General features: G+C 46.6%; 2 protein-coding genes across 6 annotated transcripts in view; one reads left to right on the top strand and one right to left on the bottom strand.

Annotated features, from left to right (window-relative positions):
* The window catches only part of LOC110510393 (b(0,+)-type amino acid transporter 1-like), a 103087-nt gene extending 90839 nt beyond the window's left edge, over positions 1 to 12248 (bottom strand). The window contains exons 1-2 of the mRNA XM_090222014.1: positions 12123 to 12248; positions 11718 to 11787 (exon numbers count right to left, since the gene is read on the bottom strand). The gene's annotated coding sequence lies outside the window, so the exon portion shown is untranslated. The remainder of the gene's footprint in view (positions 1 to 11717; positions 11788 to 12122) is intronic.
* Positions 1 to 22933, top strand: part of LOC110510618 (b(0,+)-type amino acid transporter 1) — a 52209-nt gene extending 29276 nt beyond the window's left edge. For 2 of the 5 annotated variants that reach the window (XM_090222007.1, XM_090222006.1), the window contains 11 exons: positions 332 to 479; positions 4128 to 4370; positions 5114 to 5239; positions 9677 to 9776; positions 10621 to 10665; positions 12998 to 13121; positions 13303 to 13406; positions 13652 to 13748; positions 20763 to 20912; positions 21224 to 21398; positions 21866 to 22933. In XM_090222007.1, the coding sequence (XP_090078133.1) occupies positions 332 to 479; positions 4128 to 4370; positions 5114 to 5239; positions 9677 to 9776; positions 10621 to 10665; positions 12998 to 13121; positions 13303 to 13406; positions 13652 to 13748; positions 20763 to 20912; positions 21224 to 21398; positions 21866 to 21927 (1374 nt within the window). In that variant the 3' untranslated portion in view covers positions 21928 to 22933. Of the gene's footprint in view, positions 1 to 331; positions 480 to 4127; positions 4371 to 5113; positions 5240 to 9676; positions 9777 to 10620; positions 10666 to 12997; positions 13122 to 13302; positions 13407 to 13651; positions 13749 to 19308; positions 19545 to 19673; positions 19897 to 20762; positions 20913 to 21223; positions 21399 to 21865 lie in introns of those variants that run through there. The other 3 variants (XM_090222009.1, XM_090222008.1, XM_090222010.1) reach the window with 2 other exon arrangements.
* The last annotated feature ends 632 nt before the right edge of the window (positions 22934 to 23565 follow it).

The following is a 23565-nucleotide window of genomic DNA, read 5'->3' as shown; positions in this document are numbered from 1 at the left end:
ACTGTGTTTATAAACACTATCATGGGCCTGTCAGTCATTGATTGAGTGGTGAGACAGGACATATTTTATTCCATAAAAATAATATATATATATATATAGAATATATATATTGAACAATAACACAAAATGCAATAATCGAAATAAACAGACTACATTAACTTAACGTAGACAGTAATACAAAACAAAATGTACACATTAAGACACATGGTTGAGTGGTAAAACATTCACATACAAAGCTTCCCAACAGGAGACAGGGGTTTAATCGCTGGTTCTACCGCCTGTATCACCCTCTCAGGAAGTTGTCATAACCACTTCCTGTCTCTCTCTGCAGGTGGGCCTTTTGAGTGGGATCTGTCTGATCGTAGGAACCATGATCGGCTCCGGCATCTTCATCTCCCCTAAGGCAGTGCTGCTGGAAACGGGAGCCGTAGGACCTTGTCTGTGTGTCTGGGCCGCCTGCGGGGTGCTAGCTACACTGGGTGAGGAGACACACACACACAGGCTACACTGGGTGAGGAGACACACACACACAGGCTACACTGGGTGAGGAGACACACACACACAGGCTACACTGGGTGAGGAGACACACACACACAGGCTACACTGGGTGAGGAGACACACAAACACAGGCTACACTGGGTGAGGAGACACACAAACACAGGCTACACTGGGTGAGGAGACACACACACACAGGCTACACTGGGTGAGGACCCACACACACAGGCTACACTGGGTGAGGAGACACACACACACAGGCTACACTGGGTGAGGACACACACACACAGGCTACACTGGGTGAGGAGACACACACACACAGGCTACACTGGGTGAGGACCCACACACACAGGCTACACTGGGTGAGGACCCACACACACAGGCTACACTGGGTGAGGACCCACACACACAGGCTACACTGGGTGAGGAGACACACACACACAGGCTACACTGGGTGAGGAGACACACACACAGGCTACACTGAGTGAGGAGACACACACACAGGCTACACATTACCTGATCTGACCTGGGTAATCACTAACCAGAACCTAAATGACACCATAAACTGAGATAGATTACCAGATTAACCCTATCCTGGGTAATCTCTAACCAGACACTAAATGACACCATAAACTGAGATAGATTACCTGATTAACTCTATCCTGGGTAATCTCTAACCAGACACTAGTGGTCGGAAAGAATGATAGGAATCTCCTAAATCAGGAATGACCAAGTGAGAAGGGCTCCGTGTGAGAAGAACTGGAACTGCATCCCTATGGCACCTTAACCCTATGGGTCGTGGTCCCCCATAGGGCTCTGGTCTAAAGTAGTGCACTATATAGGGAATAGGGTGCCATAGGGCTCTGGTCTAAAGTAGTGCACTATATCGGGAATAGGGTTCCCTTTGGGAGGCATACTGACTGTGAGAAGGATTGTGTCAGTGTGTTCAATCCCCCCAAACCAGTAAACAGAAACATGGACATAGTGCAACTAACATGAACCCTGCTGAGTTATTAATTATTAATTAATTCGTTAGGAACAAATAAAAAAGTCAGAAAAGCTATGGCAAGCTTTTTCAAACAGAAATTTGCATCCTCTAGTACCAACTCAAAAATGTTCTGGGACACTGTAAAGTCCATGGAGAATAAGAGCACCTCCTCCCAGCTGCTCACCACTGATAAATCCACTATAATTGAGAATTTCAATAAGCATTTTTCTACGGCTGGCCATGCTTTCCACATGGCTACCCCTACCCCGGTCAACTGCCCGGCACCCTCCACAGCACCCCGCCAAAGCCCCCACCATTTCTCCTTTACCCAAATCCAGATAGCTGATGTTCTGAAAGAGCTGCAAAATCTGGACCCCTACAAATCAGCCGGGCTAGACAATCTGGACCCCCTCTTTCTAAAATGATCTGCCGAATTTGTTGCAACCCCTTTTACTAGCCTGTTCAACCTCCCAAACATTGGAAAGCTGCCGCGGTCATCCCCCTCTTCAAAGGGGGTGACACTCTAGACCCAAACTGCTACAGACTTATATCTATCCTACCCTGTCTTTCTAAGGTTTTCGAAAGCCAAGTCAACAAACAGATTACTGACCATTTCGAATCCCACCATACCTTCTCCGCTATGCAATCTGGTCATTTTTACCTAATTTCTATCAACATGTTAAATGTGCAATTGGCTTCATCATTGGCTTCATCAATAAGTGCATCGATGACGTTGTCCCCACAGTGACAGTACGTACATACCCCAACCAGAAACCAAGAATTACAGGCAACATCCGCACTGAGCTAAAGGGTAGAGCTGCCGCTTTCAAGGAGTGGGACTTAGAAGAAATCCTGCAGGGCCTGCAAACCATGACAGACTACAAAGGGAAGCACAGCCGAGAGCTGCCCAGTGACACAAGCCTACCGGACGAGCTAAACTACTTCTATGCTCGCTTCGAGGTAAATAACACTGAAACATGCATGCGAGCACCAGCTATACTGGAAGACTGTGTGATCACGCTCTTCGCAGCTGATGTGAGTACGACCTTTAGACAGGTCAACATTCACTTGGCCACAGGGCCAGATGGACTTCCAGGACGTGTACTGCGAGAATGCGCTGATCAACTAGTAAGTGTCTTCACTGACATTTTCAACCTCTCCCTGTCCGAGTCTGTAATACCAACATGTTTTAAGCAGACCACCATAGTGCCTGTGCCCAATAACACTAAGGTAACCTGCCTCAATGACTACAGACCCATAGCACTCACATCTGTAGCCATGAAGTTATTTGAAAAGCTGGTCATGGATCAACCATCATCACATCATCCCAGAAACTCTAGACCCACTCCAATTTCCATACCGCCCCAACAGATCCACAGATGATGCCGTCTCTATTGCACTCCACACTGCCCTTTCCCACCTGGACAATAGAAACAACCTATGTGGGAATGCTATTCATTGACTACAGCTCAGCGTTCAACACCATAGTGCCCTCGAAGCTCATCAATAAGCTAAGGACCCTGGGACTAAACACCTCCCTTTGCAACTGGATCCTGCACTTCCTGACGGGCCGCCCCCCAGGTGGTAAGGGCAGGTAACAATACATCCGCCACGCTGATCCTCAACACAGGGGAGCCTCAGGGGTGCGTGCTCAGCCCCCTCCTGTATTCCCTGTTCACTCATGACTGAATGGCCAGGCACAACTCCAACACCATCATTACGTTTGCCGATGACACGACAGTGGTAGGCCTGATCACCGACAACAACGAGACAGGGAGGAAGTCAGAGACCTGGCCGTGTGGTGCCAGGACAACAACCTCTCCCTCAGCGTAATCAAGGAGATGGAGATGATTGTGGACTACAGGAAAAAGAGGACCGAGCATGCCCCCATTCTCATCGACGGGGCTGCAGTTGAACAGGTTGAGAGCTTCAAGTTCCTTGGCGTCCACATCACCAACAAACTAACATGGTCCAAGTACACCATGACCGTCGTGAGGCGGGCACGAAAAAATCCATTCCCCCTCAGTGGACAGAAAAGATTTGGCATGGGTCCTCAGATCCTCAAAAAGTTCTACATCTGCACCATCGAGCATCCTGACTGGTTGCATCACTGCCTGGTACAGAGGGTAGTGCGAACGGCCCAGTACATCACTGGGGCCAAGCTTCCTGCCATCCAGGACCTCTATACCAGGCGGTGTCAGAAGAAGGCCCTGAAAATTGTCAAAGACTCCAGCCACCCTAGTCATAGACTGTTCTCTTTGCTATCACATGGCAAGCGGTACCGGAGCACCAAGTCTAGGTCCAAGAGGCTTCTAAACAGCTTCTACCCACAAGCCATAAGACTCCTGAACATCTAGTCAAATGGCTACCCAGACTATCCACATTGATCCCCCTCCCCTCTCCACACCATTTTTTTTTAAACTGCACTGTCGGTTAGGGGCTCGTAAGTAAAGATTTCACTGCGCATGTGACTAATAACATTTGATTTGATTGATCAATTAAGACCTAGACAACCAGGTGAGTTCCTAACTAGTCAATTAAGACCTAGACAACCATGTGAAAGGAAATCCCTTGAAGGAAATCCCCTGAAGCAGGACTAGTGTCAGTTAACTGCCTGTCTCTGAGCCTGCCTGTCTGCCTGCAGGGGCGCTGTGCTACGCGGAGCTGGGCACCATGATCACTAAGTCTGGAGGGGAATACCCATACCTGATGGAGGCCTTTGGGTCAGTGATGGCCTACCTCTACTCATGGAGCACCATCATGGTCCTAAAGCCCTCCTCCTTCGCCATCATCGCCCTGAGCTTCGCAGAGTATGCCTCCACGCCGTTCTACCCAGGATGCACTCCCCCCATTGTGGTCACCAAGTGCCTGGCTGCAGCGTGCATATGTAAGTGTAAATAGTTCTATAATTATGAAAAATTCCAATAGAAAACAATTGGCATGCACTTCCCGAATGGACTGAATTAAAACCATGGCTCTATCTAAATTTGTGTTCCTTGCATCGTATTGGAGAAGATCCAAGGTCCCTCCCCTCTGACCTTCTTCTCCAATGCCTTTTGAGAAGAGAGGATGCCTGGGATCGAGTAAAGATTCATTTAAAAAAGTCATGACTTGGCCCCCACCGTCCTCTTCATGCCTTGTGTTCTCCTCCTCCTCCTCTTTCCCTTTTCTCCTCCTCCTTCTCTTCCTCCCGCCTCCTTCGCCTCCTGCTCCTCTAGTATCCTAGATACCATCAACTGTTGTTGTTCACTTATCCCCTAGACTGCTCACCAGGCTCTTAAACCCTAAACTGCTCACTAGGCTTTCAACCCCTAAACTGATCCCAAGGCACTACACTAGCAGTACACTAGTTCTGTACTGCCCACTGTTCCAGCCTCGTGTGTGTGTGTGTGTGTGTGTGTGTGTGTGTGTGTGTGTGTGTGTGTGTGTGTGTGTGTGTGTGTGTGTGTGTGTGTGTGTGTGTGTGTGTGTGTGTGTGTGTGTGTGTGTGTGTGTGTGTGTGTGTGTGTGTGTGTGTGTGTGTGTGTGTGTGTGTGTCGGAGGGCTTGGCTACAGCAGAAGACCAACTTCTGTCTCGAATGGATTAATAAAATATTCCTCCTCTCCTTCCTCCCCTTCCTCCCCCTACAGTTATGATAGTGTTGGTGAACTGTCTCAGTGTGAAGCTAGCCAGCTATGTCCAGAACTTCTTCACTGCAGCCAAGCTTCTCATCATCCTGGTCATCATAGTGGCGGGCATCGTCCTCTTGGCACAAGGTTGGTACTTTACACATTCTGTCTGCCTGCCAAATGACACCCTATTCCCTATATAGTGCACTACTTTAGACCAGAGCCCTATGACACCCTATTCCCTATATAGTGCACTACTTTAGACCAGAGCCCTATAGGACCCTATTCCCTATATAGTACACTACTATAGACCAGGGCCCTATTCCCTATATAGTGCACTACTTTAGACCAGAGCCCCATTCCCTATATAGTGCACTACTTTAGACCAGGGCCCTATTCCCTATATAGTGCACTACTTTAGACCAGAGCCCTATTCCCTATATAGTGCACTACTTTAGACCAGAGCCCTATTCCCTATATAGTGCACTACTTTAGACCAGAGCCCTATTCCCTATATAGTGCACTACTTTAGACCAGAGCCCTATTCCCTATATAGTGCACTACTTTAGACCAGAGCCCTATTCCCTATATAGTGCACTACTTTAGACCAGAGCCCTATGGCATCCTATTTCCTATATAGTGCACTACTTTAGACCAGAGCCCTATGGCACCCTATTCCCTATATATAGTGCACTACTTTAGACCAGAGCCATATGGCACCCTATTCCCTATATATAGTGCACTACTTTAGACCAGAGCCCTATTCCCTATATAGTGCACTCCTTTAGACCAGAGCCCTATTCCCTATATAGTGCACTCCTTTAGACCAGAGCCCTATGGGACCCTATTCCCTATATAGTACAGTCATGGCCAAAAGTTTTGAGAATTAAACAAATATTACTTTTCACAAAGTTTGATGCTTCAGTGTCTTTAGATAATATTGTCAGATGTTACTATGGAATACTGAAGTATAATTACAAGCATTTCATAAGTGTCAAAGGATTTTATTGACAATTACATGAAGTTGATGCAAAGAGTCAATATTTGCAGTGTTGAACCTTCTTTTTCAAGACCTCTACAATCTGCCCTGGCATGCTGTCAATTAACTTCTGGGCCACATCCTGACTGATGGCAGCCCATTCTTTCCTAATCAATGCTTGGAGTTTGTCAGAATTTGTGGGTTTTGGTTTGTCCACCCGCCTCTTAAAGATTGACCACAATTGGGATTATGGTCTGGGGAGTTTCCTGGCCATGGACCCAAAATATTGATGTTTTGTTCCCCGAGACACTTAGTTATCACTTTTGCCTTATGGAAAGGTGTCCATCATGCTAGAAAAGGCATGGTTAGTCACCAAACTGTTCTGGATGGTTGGGAGAAGTTGCTCTCAGAGGATGTGTAGGTACCATTCTTTATTCATGGCTGTGTTCTTAGGCAAAATTGTGAGTGAACCCACACCCTTGGCTGAGAAGCAACCCCACATACTGTTGGCATGACACAGGACTGATGGTAGCTCTCACCTTGTCTTCTCCGGACAAGCTTTTTTCAGGATGCCCCAAACAATCGGAAAGGGGATTCATCAGAGAAAACGACTTTACCCCAGTCATCAGCAGTCCAATCCCTGTACCTTTTGCAGAATATCAGTTTGTCCCTGATGTTTTTCCAGGAGAAAAGTGGCTTCGTTGCTGCCCTTCTTGACACCAGGCCATCCTCCAAAAGTCTTCGCCTCACTGTGCGTGTAGATGCATTCACACCTGCCTGCTGCCATTCCTGAGCAAGCTCTGTACTGGTAGTGCCCAGATCCTGCAGCTGAATCAATTTTAGGAGACGGTTCTGGCGCTTGCTGGACTTTTTGGGTGCCCTGAAGCCTTCTTCACAACAATTGGACCGCTCTCCTTGATGTTCTTGATGATCTAATAAATGGTTGATTTAGGTGCAATCTTACTGGCAGTAATATCCTTGCCTGTGAAGCCCTTTTTGTGCAAAGCAATGAAGACGGCACGTGTTTCCTTGCAGGTAACCATGGTTGACAGAGGATGAACAATGATTCCAAGCACCACCTTCCTTTTGAAGCTTAAAATTCTGTTATTCGAACTCAATCAGCATGACAGAGTGATCTCCAGCCTTGTCAACACCCACACCTGTGTTAATGAGAGAAATACTGACATGATGTAAGCTGGTCCTTCTGTGGCAGGACTGAAACGCAGTGGAAATGTTATTTTGGCGATTCAGTTCATTTGCATGGCAAATATAGGGGAATAGGGTAGAACACTATAGAACAGGCTACTGGTCTGTAGACAGAAGACTGGTCCCACCAGGCTACTGGTCTGTACACAGGAGACTGGATTCCACCAGGCTACTGGTCTGTAGACAGGAGACTGGTCCCACCAGGCTACTGGTCTGTAGACAGGAGACTGGTCCCACCAGGCTACTGGTCTGTAGACAGGAGACTGGATTCAACCAGTCGTTCCCCCAGAGCCCTATGGATCCCCCAGAGCCTGATAGATCCCCCAGAGCCCTATGGATACCCCAGAGCCCGATAGATCCCCCAGAGCGCAATTGATCCCTCAGAGCCCAACAGATCCATCTGAGCCCGACAGATCCATCTGAGCCATACATATCCATCTGAGCCCTACAGATCCTTCTGAGCCTCACACTGTCGATACCCCAGAGCCCTACAATGTAGATCGCTCAGAGCCCTACAGATCCCACAGAACCCTACAGATCCCCCAGAGCCATACGCTGTAGATCCCTCAGAGCCCTATGCTGTAGATCCCCCAGAGCCCTATGCTGTAGATCACCCAGAGCCCTATGCTGTAGATCCCCCAGAGCCCTATGCTGTAGATCCCCCAGAGCCCTATGCTGTAGATCCCCCAGAGCCCTATGCTGTAGATCCCCCAGAGCCCTATGCTGTAGATCCCCCAGAGCCCTATGCTGTAGATCCCCCAGAGCCCTATGCTGTAGATCCCCCAGAGCCCTATGCTGTAGATCCCCCAGAGCCCTATGCTGTAGATCCCTCAGAGCCCTATGCTGTAGATCCCCCAGAGCCCTATGCTGTAGATCCCTCAGAGCCCTATGCTGTAGATCCCCCAGAGCCCTATGCTGTAGATCCCCCAGAGCCCTATGCTGTAGATCCCTCAGAGCCCTATGCTGTAGATCCCCCAGAGCCCTATGCTGTAGATCCCCCAGAGCCCTATGCTGTAGATCCCTCAGAGCCCTATGCTGTAGATCCCCCAGAGCCCTATGCTGTAGATCGCCCAGAGCCCTACAGATCCCCCAGAACCCTACAGATCCCCCAGAGCCATACGCTGTAGATCCCCCAGAGCCCTATGCTGTAGATCCCTCAGAGCCCTATGCTGTAGATCCCCCAGAGCCCTATGCTGTAGATCCCCCAGAGCCCTATGCTGTAGATCCCCCAGAGCCCTATGCTGTAGATCCCCCAGAGCCCTATGCTGTAGATCCCCCAGAGCCCTACAGATCTATCGTAGCCCTACGACTCCCCCAGAGCGCTACGGATCTCACAGAGCATTACAGATCCATCAAAGGAATATACATCCCTCAGATCTCTAAGCCCTATACATTCTTCAAAGCACTACGGATCCCCCAGAGCCCTATACATCCCTTAGATATCAGAGTCCTATAGATCCATCGGAGCCCTATAGATTCACCGGATCAGAATGGATCCCCCAGAGCCCAATAGATCCCCCAGAGCCCAATAGATCCCCCAGAGCCCAATAGATCCCCAGAGCCCAATGGATCCTACATAGCCCTATGGATCCCTCAGAGCCCGACGGATCCCCCAGAGCCCGACAGATCCCTCAGAGCCCGACAGATCCCTCAGATCCCTATGGATCCCTCAGATCCCCCAGAGCCCTACGGATCTCCCAGAGCCCTACGGACCCCTATACATCCCTCAGAGCCCTATACTTCCCTCAGATCTCTGAGCCCTATAGATCCATTAGAGCCCAATAGATCCATCAGAGCTCTATACATGCCTCAGCTCCCCCAGAGCCCTACGGATCGCCCATAGCCCTATAGATGCCAACGGATACCCCAGAGCCCTATACATCCCTCAGATTTATCAGAGCCCTCAGATCGCTATAGAACCCTCAGAGCCCTATACTGTAGATCCCAGACATCCCTCAGAGCCCTACAGATCCCTCAGAGTCGTATATTGATTTTAATTGTATTTTACCTTTATTTAACTAGGTAAGTCAGTTAAGAACAAATTCTTATTTTCAATGACGGCTTAGGAACGGTGGGTTAACTGCCTTGTTCAGGGGCAGAACAACATGTTTTCTTGCAACCGTTCGGTTACTAGTCCAACGCTCTAATCGCTAGGCTATCCTGCCGCCCAGTATATATCCCTCAGAGCCCTATGGATCCTGGTCAAAAGTAGGACACTTCTGTATAGAATAGGGTACCATTTGGGATGAAAACTTTGCCATTTATTCCAGTACCCACCCTGTGTTATCATGCGGAAATTTCAAATATCACTCTGTAGTGTACTACTTTTGGGTACACCCTATGGGCCCTGGTCAGAAGTATGAATATTAAAATGTATATACTGTCACGTTTGTGCCCAGGAAACACTGAGAATCTGTCCAACACATTTGAAGGAGCCTCAACCTCCTTTGGATCCATTGGACTGGCGTTTTACAACGGGCTCTGGGCCTACGATGGGTGGTAAGACTACATCTGCATCCCAAATGGCACCCTACTTCCTATATAGGTCAATACTTTTGACCAGGGCCCGTACCGCTCTAGTCAGGGGGGCCCAAAGTGCTCTAGTCAGGGGGGCCCAAAGTGCTCTAGTCAGGGTCCGTAGCGCTCTAGTCAGGGCCCGTAGCGCTCTAGTCAGGGTCCGTAGCGCTCTAGTCAGGGCCCGTAGCGCTCTAGTCAGGGGGGCCCGTAGCGCTCTAGTCAGGGGGGCCCGTAGCGCTCTAGTCAGGGGGGCCCGTAGCGCTCTAGTCAGGGGGGCCTGTAGTGCTCAAGTCAGGTGGGCCCATAGCGCTCTAGTCAGGAGGGCCCGTAGCGCTCTAGTCAGGGGGGCCCGTAGCGCTCTAGTTAGGGGGGCCCGTAGCGCTCTAGTCAGGGGGCCCGTAGCGTTCTAGTCAGGGGGGCCCGTAGCGCTCTAGTCAGTGGGGTCCGTAGCGCTCTAGTCAGGGGGGGCCTATAGCGCTCTAGTCAGGGTGGGCACATAGCGCTCTAGTCAGGGGGCCCCGTAGCGCTCTAGTCAGTGGGGCCCGTAGTGCTCTAGTCAGGGCCCATAGCGCTCTAGTCAGGGCCCATAGCGCTCTAGTCAGGGCCCATAGCGCTCTAGTCAGGGCCCATAGCGCTCTAGTCAGGGCCCATAACGCTCTACCCTAAAGTAGTCCACTAAGTAGGGGATTGGGTACCATTGGGATGCATCCTATCTCTCGGTTCTTATCACTTCCTCAATAAAACAGTTTTATGGTTTTGAGATTTCTGTTTTGAATGTCAACCCAACCTGTTTATACGTGGTCTATAAACATGTGTTGTCTCTCAGGAATCAGCTGAACTTTATAACAGAGGAGCTGGAAAACCCATACAGGTGAGTGTACATACAGCTGACATTTAGGGTGCGTCCACGATGGGCCCTGGTCAATAGTAGTGCACTATGTAAGGAACAGGGTGCCATTGGGATGCAGCCTTACTTAGACTGGATTTCCACTGTCATTCATCAGAGACTCCAAAGTGACTACCAGTGCAGTGAGTGCATCATATGCTGCTCACTAGTAGCAGTGCGTGGGTAATATCACTGAGGAAGCCAAGCGTGGGTAATATCACTGAGGAAGCCAAGTGTGGGTAATATCGCTGAGGAAGCCAAGCGTGGGTAATAGCACTGAGGAAGCCAAGCATGGGTAATATCACTGGGGAAGCCAAGCGTGGGTAATATCACTGGGGAAGCCAGGCTGGGTAATAGCACTGGGGAAGCCAAGCGTGGGTAATATCACTGGGGAAGCCAGGCTGGGTAATAGCACTGAGGAAGCCAAGCGTGGGTAATATCACTGAGGAAGCCAAGCATGGGTAATATCACTGGGGAAGCCAAGCGTGGGTAATGGCACTGAGGAAGCCAAGCATGGGTAATATCACTGGGGAAGCCAAGCGTGGGTAATATCACTGGGGAAGCCAAGCGTGGGTAATATCACTGGGGAAGCCAGGCGTGGGTAATATCACTGGGGAAGCCAGGCGTGGGTAATATCACTGAGGAAGCCAAGTGTGGGTAATATCACTGGGGAAGCCAGGCGTGGGTAATGGCACTGAGGAAGCCAAGCGTGGGTAATATCACTGAGGAAGCCAAGCGTGGGTAATATCACTGGGGAAGCCAGGCGTGGGTAATGGCACTGAGGAAGCCAAGCGTGGGTAATATCACTGAGGAAGCCAAGCGTGGGTAATATCACTGGGGAAGCCAGGCGTGGGTAATATCACTAGGGAAGCCAGGCGTGGGTAATGGCACTGAGGAAGCCAGGCGTGGGTAATGGCACTGAGGAAGCCAAGACAGTTTAAAAGCCATTAAACAAATTAATCCAATCAACAGAGCTAAACATCATGTGGCTGTCCATAGTACTTCTGTGTTCAAGTATAAACAATGTGTTGACTCACCCTATTTGTAGACTAGTTGAACACCAGTGCCATCCTCCTCTCTTTCATGTTCGCAACAAGGTCTATGACTCTGTCAGAGAGAAGTACACGCTTTTAGTTTCTAGACTAGGCTACTTGGCTAAAACACTTACTAGACTTGCTTCCTCGCTGGGCAACAATGAACCAGCTACGTTATTTAGCTAGTTAACGTGAGCCTACTATATCTAGGCTACCTGGCTAAAAAACTTACTAGACTAGCTTCCTCGCTGGGCAACAATGAATCAGCTATGTTATTAAGCTAGTTAACGTGAGCCTACTATATCTAGGCTACATGGCTAAAACACTTGCTAAGTTATTTAGCTAGTTAACATGAGCCTACTATATCTAGGCTACATATTGAACATTGTCTCAGGCCAGTGGCACAACCTGTGAATTTATGGCTTGATCAGAACCTCTGTTATCATCTTTCGCCTGTACAGAGAATTAAGTAAAAACCACAAGTCCAAATCTCCGTGTCCATCTATCCATGGTTTAGGAAAGGACTGATTTAGCTAGCTAGCTGCTGCAGGACATCAACGCAAGCAGACCAGAAACGAACAAGTTTTTCCGACAATGATGACGTTTTGCCTAGGATGTGATTTGATTGGTGTGAAGCCAAATCCAAAGTGGCCTCCCTTGTGGGGTGGTTTTGCTGCACCAGGACTATCCACAGCTGAGCTCATCTCAATGCTGATTGGTTAATTATTTTATTTAAAAAAATATCAAAGGAAGTCAAATGCTCGCTGGCATCAATCAATCAAATGCTTCTGCGGTAACATGTCATACTCATTTTGGCCAGACAGCATCAGATACATCTGCTACACATACTGAGACAGAGGGGCGCTGTTTCCCTCGCTCTTATGATTTCTCTGATGAGATAGATTCAGCCGCTTGAGGTTCTGAGAATGTTTGATTCAGCCACTTAAGAATTGATTCAGCCACAATTGTTAAATTGTTTTAATGATTGTATTTGTTTTATTGGTCTGATTTTCGGGGAAGCCTGAGTTCCCTTGGCATTCACACGCCACCTCCTTTCCTGTTAGGGAGACAACAAGAGTTTAATCAACTCTCTGTCTCTGTCTGTGTGCTACATAATCCACTAACACTGGTCTCTGTGTAACATGTGTTGGTTGTAGTCTGTCTATCTCACACTAACACTCTCTATATATATATATATATATATATATATATATCTCTCTATCTCACAACAACACTCTCTATCTCTCTCTATATATATATATATATCTCTCTCTCTCTAACAGAAACCTTCCCCTGGCCATTATCATTGGTATTCCTTTGGTGTCTGTGTGCTATGTGCTGGTCAACATTGCCTACTTCAGCGCCATGACCGCTACGGAACTACTGCAGTCTCCCGCTGTTGCTGTGGTAAGAGGGTCGCCATGGAGATAGAGAGGGGCGGAGACAGAGGAAGCCATTGGTGTGGCTCATCATATCTCCCTTAGCAAGAACAAGACGCATTATTTCAACAACAAACAATTACATTTGATTTATTGTGTCCCCCCCCCCCCCCCCCGTCTCCTCGGAGGGACTTGTTTGTGCCCCTTAGACTTTTGGTGACAGAGTGCTGTACCCCCTGTCGTGGGTAGTCCCTGTGTTTGTCGTCTTCTCCACCTTCGGAGCGGCCAATGGGAGCTGCTTCACAGCCGGCAGGTAAAGGGACAACTTCAGGAAGACATTGTTTTTGCTAATCAAATTTAATCAAAACAAATGTATTTTATAAAGCCCTTTTTATGTCAGCAGTTGTCCCAAAGTGTTTAACAGATTGAATCTGCTTTTCTAAAAGAAGAGAGCACAAGCAGAGTTAAAAATGGTGAAAAGAAAGCAAACCAAATTCAGGTTCAACATATTGCCAATATTATGTTGAACTAACATGTTTGTGCTCTGTCCCACCTCAGGTTGACCTATGTGGCAGGAAGAGAGGGTCACATGGTAAAGATCTTGTCCTATATCAGTCTGAAGCGTTACACTCCTTCCCCCGCCCTCATCTTCAATGTAAGTCTGAGATGCAGTGCAAAAGTGTTCATCACACTTGGTGTTTTTCCTATTTTGTTGTTAGCGTGTTCAGCCCAGTAAACCATCTTCATGAGGCGCAGGCACTTCGTCCAGACAAAAACTCAAACACTTCTGTTACAGTCCTTTAGAAACATGTCAAACTAAGTATGGAATCATCCTGTTTGCAATAAGGCACTAAAGTAAAACTGAAAAAATGTGGCTAAGAACTTAACTTTTTGTCCTGAATACAAAGCGTTATGTTTGGGGCAAATTGAACACGTCACATGAGCACCAGTCTTCATATTTTCCAGCATTGTGGTGACCTGGTTCAGTCTGCTTTCCAACAAACACTGGGAGACAAATTCACCTTTCAGCAGGTCAATAACCAAAAACACAAGGCCAAATATACACTGGAGATGCTTAATAACTTCTTCGGGATCGTTTACCCTTTCAGGGGACGGGTGAGCTAATGTAGGCTAATGTGATTAGCATGAGGTTGTAAGTAACAAGAAAATTTGCCAGGACAAATTTTGAACAGAAATGCAAAGGTTCATTTGATCATGCTGACTTTGCACATACACTGCTGCCAACTAGTGGCCAAAATCTAAATTGCAGCTGGGCTGGAATAATACATTATGGCTTTTCTCTTGCATTTCCAAGATGATGGTACAAAAAAATAAAGGGTATTTTTTTCTTTGTATTATCTTTTGCCAGACCTATTGTGTTCTCCTACATTCCTTTCACATTGACATAAACTACAAAGTGTTTACTTTCAAATGGTAACCAAGAATATGCATGCTTCAAGGCCTGAGTTAAAGGCAGTTAGATTTGGGTATGTGATTTTAGGCAAAAAATGAAAAACAGGGGTGGACATAATGAGATGTTGTTAACAAGAAGACTTTGAATATTCCTGAGTGGCCAAGTTACAGTTCTGACTTAAATCGTGTTGAGAATCTCTGCACATCAGTTGGTAGAGCATGGTGCTTGCAATGCAAAGACAGTAGGTTCCCAGGAAGAAACATACATAAAATGTCTGCATGAATGACTGTAAGTCGCTTTGGATAAAAGTGTCTGATAAATTACATTATATATTATAGGAATGATCAACTACCAACTTGACAGAGCTTGCAGAATTATAAATAGAATAATGTGCCTATAACCTGACCTATCACGTTATACATTACTGCCCCACAGTCACCTAACCTATAACCTGACCTATCACTTTATACATTACTGCCCCCCCAGTGGCCTAACCTATAACCTGACCCATCCCCATATACATTACTGCCCCCCAGTGGTCTAACCTATAACCTGACCTATCACTTTATACATTACTGCCCCCCCAGTGGCCTAACCTATAACCTGACCTATCCCCAAATACATTACTGCCCCCCCCCAGTGACCTAACCTATAACCTGACCCATCCCCAAATACATTACTGCCCCCCCCCCCCCAGTGACCTAACCCATAACCTGACCCATCACTTTGTACATTACTGCCCCCCAGTGGCCTAACCTATAACCTGACCCATCCCCATATACATTACTGCCCCCCAGTGGTCTAACCTATAACCTGACCCATCCCCATATACATTACTGCCCCCCAGTGGTCTAACCTATAACCTGACCCATCCCCATATACATTACTGCCCCCCAGTGGTCTAACCTATAACCTGACCCATCCCCATATACATTACTGCCCCCCAGTGGTCTAACCTATAACCTGACCCATCCCCATATACATTACTGCCCCCCCCTCCAGTGTTCTAACCTATAACCTGACCCATCCCCATATACATTACTGCCCCCCAGTGGTCTAACCTATAACCTGACCCATCCCCATATACATTACTGCCCCTCAGTGACCTAACCTATAACCTGACCCATCACTTTATACATTACTGCCCCCCCCCAGTGGCCTAACCTATAACCTGACCCATCACTTTATACATTACTGCCCCCCAGTGGTCTAACCTATAACCTGACCCATCCCCATATACATTACTGCCCCCCAGTGGCCTAACCTATAACCTGACCCATCACTTTATACATTACTGCCCCCCAGTGGTCTAACCTATTACCTAACCCATCACTTTATACATTACTGCCCCCCAGTGGTCTAACCTATAACCTGACCCATCCCCATATACATTACTGGCCCCCCAGTGGTCTAACCTATAACCTGACCCATCACTTTATACATTACTGCCCCCCAGTGGTCTAACCTATAACCTGACCCATCCCCATATACATTACTGCCCCCCAGTGTCCTAACCTATAACCTGAGTCATCACTTTATACATTACTGGCCCCCCAGTGGCCTAACCTATAACCTGAGTCATCACTTTATACATTACTGCCCCCCCCCAGTGGCGTAACCTATAACCTGACCCATCACTTTATACATTACTACCCCCCCCCCCCCCCAGTGGCCTAACCTATAACCTGACCCATCACTTTATACATTACTGCCCCCCCCCAGTGGCCTAACCTATAACCTGACCCATCACTTTGTACATTACTGCCCCCCAGTGGCCTAACCTATAACCTGACCCATCCCCATATACATTACTGACCCCAGTGGTCTAACCTATAACCTGACCCATCACTTTATACATTACTGCCCCCCAGTGGTCTAACCTATAACCTGACCCATCCCCATATACATTACTGCCCCCCAGTGACCTAACCTATAACCTGACCCATCACTTTATACATTACTGGCCCCCCAGTGGCCTAACCTATAACCTGACCCTTCACTTATACATTACTGCCCCCCCCCCCCCCCCCAGTGACCTAACCTAAACCTATAACCTGACCCATCCCCATATACATTACTGCCCCCCAGTGGTCTAACCTATAACCTGAGTCATCACTTTATACATTACTGGCCCCCCAGTGGCCTAACCTATAACCTGAGTCATCACTTTATACATTACTGCCGCCCCCAGTGGCCTAACCTACAACCTGACCAATCACTTTATAAATTACTGCCCCCCAGTGAACTAACCTATAACCTGACCCATCACTTTATACATTACTGCCCCCCAGTGACCTAACCTATAACCTGACCCATCACTTTATACATTACTGCCCCCCAGTGGCCTAACCTATAACCTGACCCATCCCCATAGACATTACTGCCCCCCAGTGGTCTAACCTATAACCTGACCCATCACTTTATACATTACTGCCCCCCAGTGGTCTAAACTATAACCTGACCCATCCCCATATACATTACTGCCACCCAATGACCTAACCTATGACCTGGCCCATCACTTTATACATTACTGCCCCCCCCCCCAGTGCCCTAACCTTTAACCTGACCCATCTCTTTATACATTACTGCCCCCCAGTGGTCTAACCTATAACCTGACCCATCACTTTTTACATTACTGCCCCAGAGGCCTAACCTATAACCTGACCCATCACTTTATACATTACTGCCCCCCAGTGGTCTAACCTATAACCTGACCCATCACTTTATACATTACTGCCCCCCAGTGGTCTAACCTATAACCTGACCCATCACTTTATACATTACTGCTCCCCCCAATGACCTAACATACCACCTGACCCATCACTTTATATATTACTGGCCCCCCCAATGACCTAACATACCACCTGACCCATCACTTTATATATTACTGCCCCCCAGTGACCTAACCTATAACCTGACCCATCACTTTATACATTACTGCCCCCCCAGTGGTCTAACCTATAACCTGACCCATCACTTTATACATTACTGCCCCCCAGTGACCTAACCTATAACCTGACCCATCCCCATATACATTACTGCCCCCCCAGTGGACTAACCTATAACCTGACCCATCACTTTATACATTACTGCCCTACAGTCACCTAACCCATAACCTGACCCATCACTTTATACATTACTGCCCCCCAGTGGTCTAACCTATAACCTGACCCAACACTTTATACATTACTGCCCCCCCCCCCCCCCCAGTGGCCTAACCTATAACCTGACCCATCCCCATATACATTACTGCCCCCCAGTGGCCTAACCTATAACCTGACCCATCCCCATATACATTACTGCCCCCCATTGGTCTAACCTATAACCTGACCCATCCCCATATACATTACTGCCCCCCCAGTGGACTAACCTATAACCTGACCCATCACTTTATACATTACTGCCCTACAGTCACCTAACCCATAACCTGACCCATCACTTTATACATTACTGCCCCCCAGTGGTCTAACCTATAACCTGACCCATCACTTATACATTACTGCCCCCCCCCCCCCCCCCAGTGGTCTAACCTATAACCTGACCCATCCCCATATACATTACTGCCCCCCAGTGGTCTAACCTATAACCTGAGTCATCACTTTATACATTACTGCCCCCCAGTGGTCTAACCTATAACCTGACCCATCCGCATATACATTACTGCCCCCCCAGTGACCTAACCTATAACCTGACCCATCACTTTATACATTACTGCCCCCCAGTGGTCTAACCTATAACCTGACCCATCCCCATATACATTACTGTCCCCCCAGTGACCTAACCTATAACCTGACCCATCACTTTATACATCACTGCCCCCCAGTGGTCTAACCTATAACCTGACCCATCCCCATAGACATTACTGCCCCCCCAGTGACCTAACCTATAACCTGAGTCATCACTTTATACATTACTGCCCCCCAGTGGTCTATGTACATGACCAGGCTCAAAGACACATGTACATTACCAGGCTCAAAGACACATGTACATTACCAGGCTCAAAGACACATATACATTACCAGGCTCAAAGACACATGTACATTACCATTAATCTGTTTTTATGTATTTACATCTTAGGTCAGCTGGCCTCTGGAGTACCTTGGGAAATGCAACTACCGAACCATTCTATGATGGGATTTATAAATACATTTCCTGGGCTCCTGAAAGGACTGATCTATCTTTGTAAATATAAACAACTATTGGAATGCTCCTATTCTGAGCTAGCCATTCAAAAAGTATGGTCCACAGATCTAAATGAATCTGAACAACATGTCAACAATCTGGAACAGAATATGCAAAAATATGACCTTGACATCCTGTAATCTGAAATATAAATTTATACATCTTAAATTTGTTCACAGGAAACATTTTAAGATGAAATTGGCCCCAACTGAAACATGTATGAAACATACTAAAATTCCCATAGAAGAATGTTCTCTGAACTATTTGAGAACATTCCCAATGTCAAACCAGTTGAAGAACGTTCCTAGAACATTCCCAATGTCAAACCAGTTGGAGAACGTTCCTAGAACATTACCAATGTCAAACCAGTAGGAGAACGTTCCTAGAACATTACCGGAATTAAATGTAACTGTTTGTACTTTTAGGAAAAGTAATGAAATACCAAGAAATAATGTTTTTTTTTCTCAAGTTCCTTAAATGTGCTGCTTCAGTTTACCCTGTTGTGGTGGTTGTTGTGATTGTAGGGTATTCTGGCCGTACTCTACATTATCCCAGCTGACATCAACACCCTGATCAACTACTTCAGTTTACCCTGTTGTGGTGGTTGTTGTGGTTGTAGGGTATTCTGGCCGTATTCTACATTATCCCAGCAGACATCAACACCCTGATCAACTACTTCAGTTTACCCTGTTGTTGTTGTTGTTGTGATTGTAGGGTATTCTGGCCGTACTCTACATTATCCCAGCTGACATCAACACCCTGATCAACTACTTCAGTTTACCCTGTTGTTGTTGTTGTGGTTGTAGGGTATTCTGGCCGTATTCTACATTATCCCAGCAGACATCAACACCCTGATCAACTACTTCAGTTTACCCTGTTGTTGTTGTTGTGGTTGTAGGGTATTCTGGCCGTATTCTACATTATCCCAGCAGACATCAACACCCTGATCAACTACTTCAGTTTACCCTGTTGTTGTGGTTGTAGGGTATTCTGGCCGTACTCTACATTATCCCAGCAGACATCAACACCCTGATCAACTACTTCAGTTTACCCTGTTGTTGTGGTTGTAGGGTATTCTGGCCGTACTCTACATTATCCCAGCAGACATCAACACCCTGATCAACTACTTCAGTTTACCCTGTTGTTGTTGTTGTGGTTGTAGGGTATTCTGGCCGTACTCTACATTATCCCAGCAGACATCAACACCCTGATCAACTACTTCAGTTTACCCTGTTGTGGTGGTTGTTGTGGTTGTAGGGTATTCTGGCCGTATTCTACATTATCCCAGCAGACATCAACACCCTGATCAACTACTTCAGTTTACCCTGTTGTTGTGGTTGTAGGGTATTCTGGCCGTATTCTACATTATCCCAGCAGACATCAACACCCTGATCAACTACTTCAGTTTACCCTGTTGTTATTGTTGTGGTTGTAGGGTATTCTGGCCGTATTCTACATTATCCCAGCAGACATCAACACCCTGATCAACTACTTCAGTTTACCCTGTTGTTGTTGTTGTGGTTGTAGGGTATTCTGGCCATATTCTACATTATCCCAGCTGACATCAACACCCTGATCAACTACTTCAGTTTACCCTGTTGTTGTTGTTGTGGTTGTAGGGTATTCTGGCCGTATACTACATTATCCCAGCAGACATTAACACCCTGATCAACTACTTCAGTTTACCCTGTTGTTGTGGTTGTAGGGTATTCTGGCCGTATTCTACATTATCCCAGCAGACATTAACACCCTGATCAACTACTTCAGTTTACCCTGTTGTTGTGGTTGTAGGGTATTCTGGCCGTATTCTACATTATCCCAGCAGACATCAACACCCTGATCAACTACTTCAGTTTACCCTGTTGTTGTTGTTGTTGTTGTGGTTGTAGGGTATTCTGGCCATATTCTACATTATCCCAGCAGACATTAACACCCTGATCAACTACTTCAGTTTACCCTGTTGTTGTGGTTGTAGGGTATTCTGGCCGTATTCTACATTATCCCAGCAGACATCAACACCCTGATCAACTACTTCAGTTTACCCTGTTGTTGTTGTTGTTGTTGTGGTTGTAGGGTATTCTGGCCGTACTCTACATTATCCCAGCAGACATCAACACCCTGATCAACTACTTCAGTTTCGCCCAGTGGGCTTTCTACGGCCTCACAGCTCTCGCTCTCATCGTCATGCGCTTCACCAGGAAGGAACTCAAGAGGCCCGTCAAGGTAAGACTAGATTCACATTGCCATACATCCAAGTCCTCTTCATCTCTTGGCTATTGGAAGAACATAGTTACAACTATCATGTTGAGCTCGTGGACGGTCAGTCCTTACATCCATAGCTCTGTCTCTACATTTTAGAGTGGTTCCATTTCTCCAGTCACATCCCTCAGCTGTTTACCACAACAAATGGGGTGGTAACCACTTTGATGTTTTCCTGAATCCCAGATTCACTTAAACCTGTTTTTAGAGCAATACTGTCCCAGATCCCTCCTGTGAGACTGACAGGTGGTTATGTCCTGGTTGTCCCCCAACAGTGTCCCATGCCCATAGCAGTGCTGGTGGTGATAGTGTCCTGCTACCTGGTCCTAGCACCGATCATAGACAAGCCAGAGCTGGAGTATCTGTACTGTACCATCTTCATCCTCAGCGGTCTGCTGCTCTACTTCCCCTTCGTTCACCGCAGGTTCAGCTGGACACGCAGGGTCATGAGTGAGTAACTACCCACTGCTCAGAGTTGTTGACACTTGAGTGTTGAGAGAGAGCCTTTATAGCAAAATGGCCGCCTATTCCCTTTGTAGTGCACTAGAAGACAACACTGGCTTGTGTCCCAAAATGGCCCCTTATTCCCTGTGTAGTGCACTACCCTATGGGCCCTGGTGAAAGGTAGTGCACTATAATATAGGGTATAGGGTGCCATTTGGGAAGCAAACACTATTATCTTCTGCAACTTGGGTCTTTATGTATCAAAATGTTGTATTCCTCAGTGAGCGGTAGTGGAGTTCTTCCCCTTTAGATAATTCCAGTCATTGTGGAGTTCAACTCAGAAGGTCACAGAGCCTATAGATCATGCTGTGATTGGGCTGATGTCACCTTTATTAAAGTTATTTATGTATTATTCACCTTTTAATTAGCCTAATTGGTCCAATCTGACCTTTAACCTCTCACTTCCCCTGCAGGGCCAATCACCATGCACCTCCAGCTGCTGATGGAGGTCGTTCCTCCTGAGAAAAACGAATAGAGGAAGATAATAAACAGCCTAAACTGACTGATGTGGACAAATGTCTTTTAGTGCATCCCAAATGGTACCCTTTTCCTTATGTGGTGCACTACCCCATAGGCCCTAGTCAAAAGTAGTGCACTACTTAGGGAATAGGGTGCCAATTGAGACACATGTTAGAAATGAAGGTACTGTACTGTCTCATAATGAATGTTCTGTACTGTGTCATAATGAATGTTCTGTACTGTGTCATAATGAATGTTCTGTACTGTGTCATAATGAATGTTCTGTACTGTGTCATAATGAATGTTCTGTACTGTGTTATAATGAATGTTCTGTACTGTGTCATAATGAACGTTCTGTACTGTGTCATAATGAACTAATTGACTAGATATAGGAGGTCAATGGCTCCATCTCAAATCACACCCTATGCCCTAGGGAACGGGGCGCCGTCTCAAATCACACCATATGCCCTAGGGAACGGGGCGCCATTGGTCTGCATCTCAAATCACACCCTATGCCCTAGGGAACGGGGCGCCATCTCAACTCACACCCTATACCCTAGGGAACGGGGCGCCATCTCAAATCACACCCTATGCCCTAGGGAACGGGGCGCCATTGGAGAAGCTGACAATATGCTGTTCTTGTACATGACTTGAGAGAATTTAAGAGAACCACAATGATGTCATATTTTTTGCTTTTAAATTTGTCCTCGACATTGTTAAAAATCCCTCATGTTTGCGCTGTTCAAGCACTTGTATATAATCTATGTCTAAGGTTTAAATTGTATTTGACAAGTTAAAAGACATATTTGTCCCTTGTTGTCTTCTATCTCGTCCACCAGCTGCCAGTTGAACCTGGGGACACGGTTCATCTTATACTGCCTACTGTGTGATGTATTCGTGTCACTCTATACTGAATTTTATACTACTGAATTCAACAGTTTCAAAACCTCTTCTCTTCTCGGAGTTGAAAAGTAGATAGGGAGTTGTGTTTGTGAATAAAACAGTTTACCCTTCAATTGTAATTCAATCCCACAAATCAATTCATTTGTCATCTTATAAAAAGTTTAAAGTATAAAGTATCTGTTTGCCCAAAAAATACTAACCACAAACATCAATCACTTTCCTGAACTCGAACCTTCACCCACTTTAATCAGCATCATGAACTGCGTTGATAGAGGCTATGGTGAGATCAGTCATCCACAACAGTAGGTGGCGTCGTAACAGAAGACACCGGAAACACGGTTCTTCTTCTCCGCCCTTGACCTCCCTGCTCATATGACGACACATCAACACAATAACATTTGACATTGCGTTGATAGAGGCTATGGTATATACATATTTCTATACTCCAAAATTTAAACGTACCATGTACTTCGCTAAATTTATATCGTATGTCGATTCATAAAAAATTTAACATCCTGATTGCACAAAACTTTATCGTATTTCTCCGTTATTCCTTAGAATTCATCAGGTTTAGGTGACTTTCTCTTCTATGATACATTTATTTAAATACGACTCCCGTCTCAATTCCAGCAGATCATTTGGGCAACACAACGTATTACATCGAAATTGCCTCGCCATTATTTTGAATGAATTATTCTCTCAATTCAACCTAAAAACTTTCAGTTCATATCTTATACAAACACTAGCGACC

The sequence above is a fragment of the Oncorhynchus mykiss genome, chromosome 26 (assembly GCF_057628025.1).
Source record: "Oncorhynchus mykiss isolate SJ-2025 chromosome 26, ASM5762802v1, whole genome shotgun sequence".
In the NCBI taxonomy this organism is placed as follows: Eukaryota; Metazoa; Chordata; class Actinopteri; order Salmoniformes; family Salmonidae; genus Oncorhynchus; species Oncorhynchus mykiss.
This window is presented reverse-complemented; position numbering and strand designations above follow the sequence as displayed.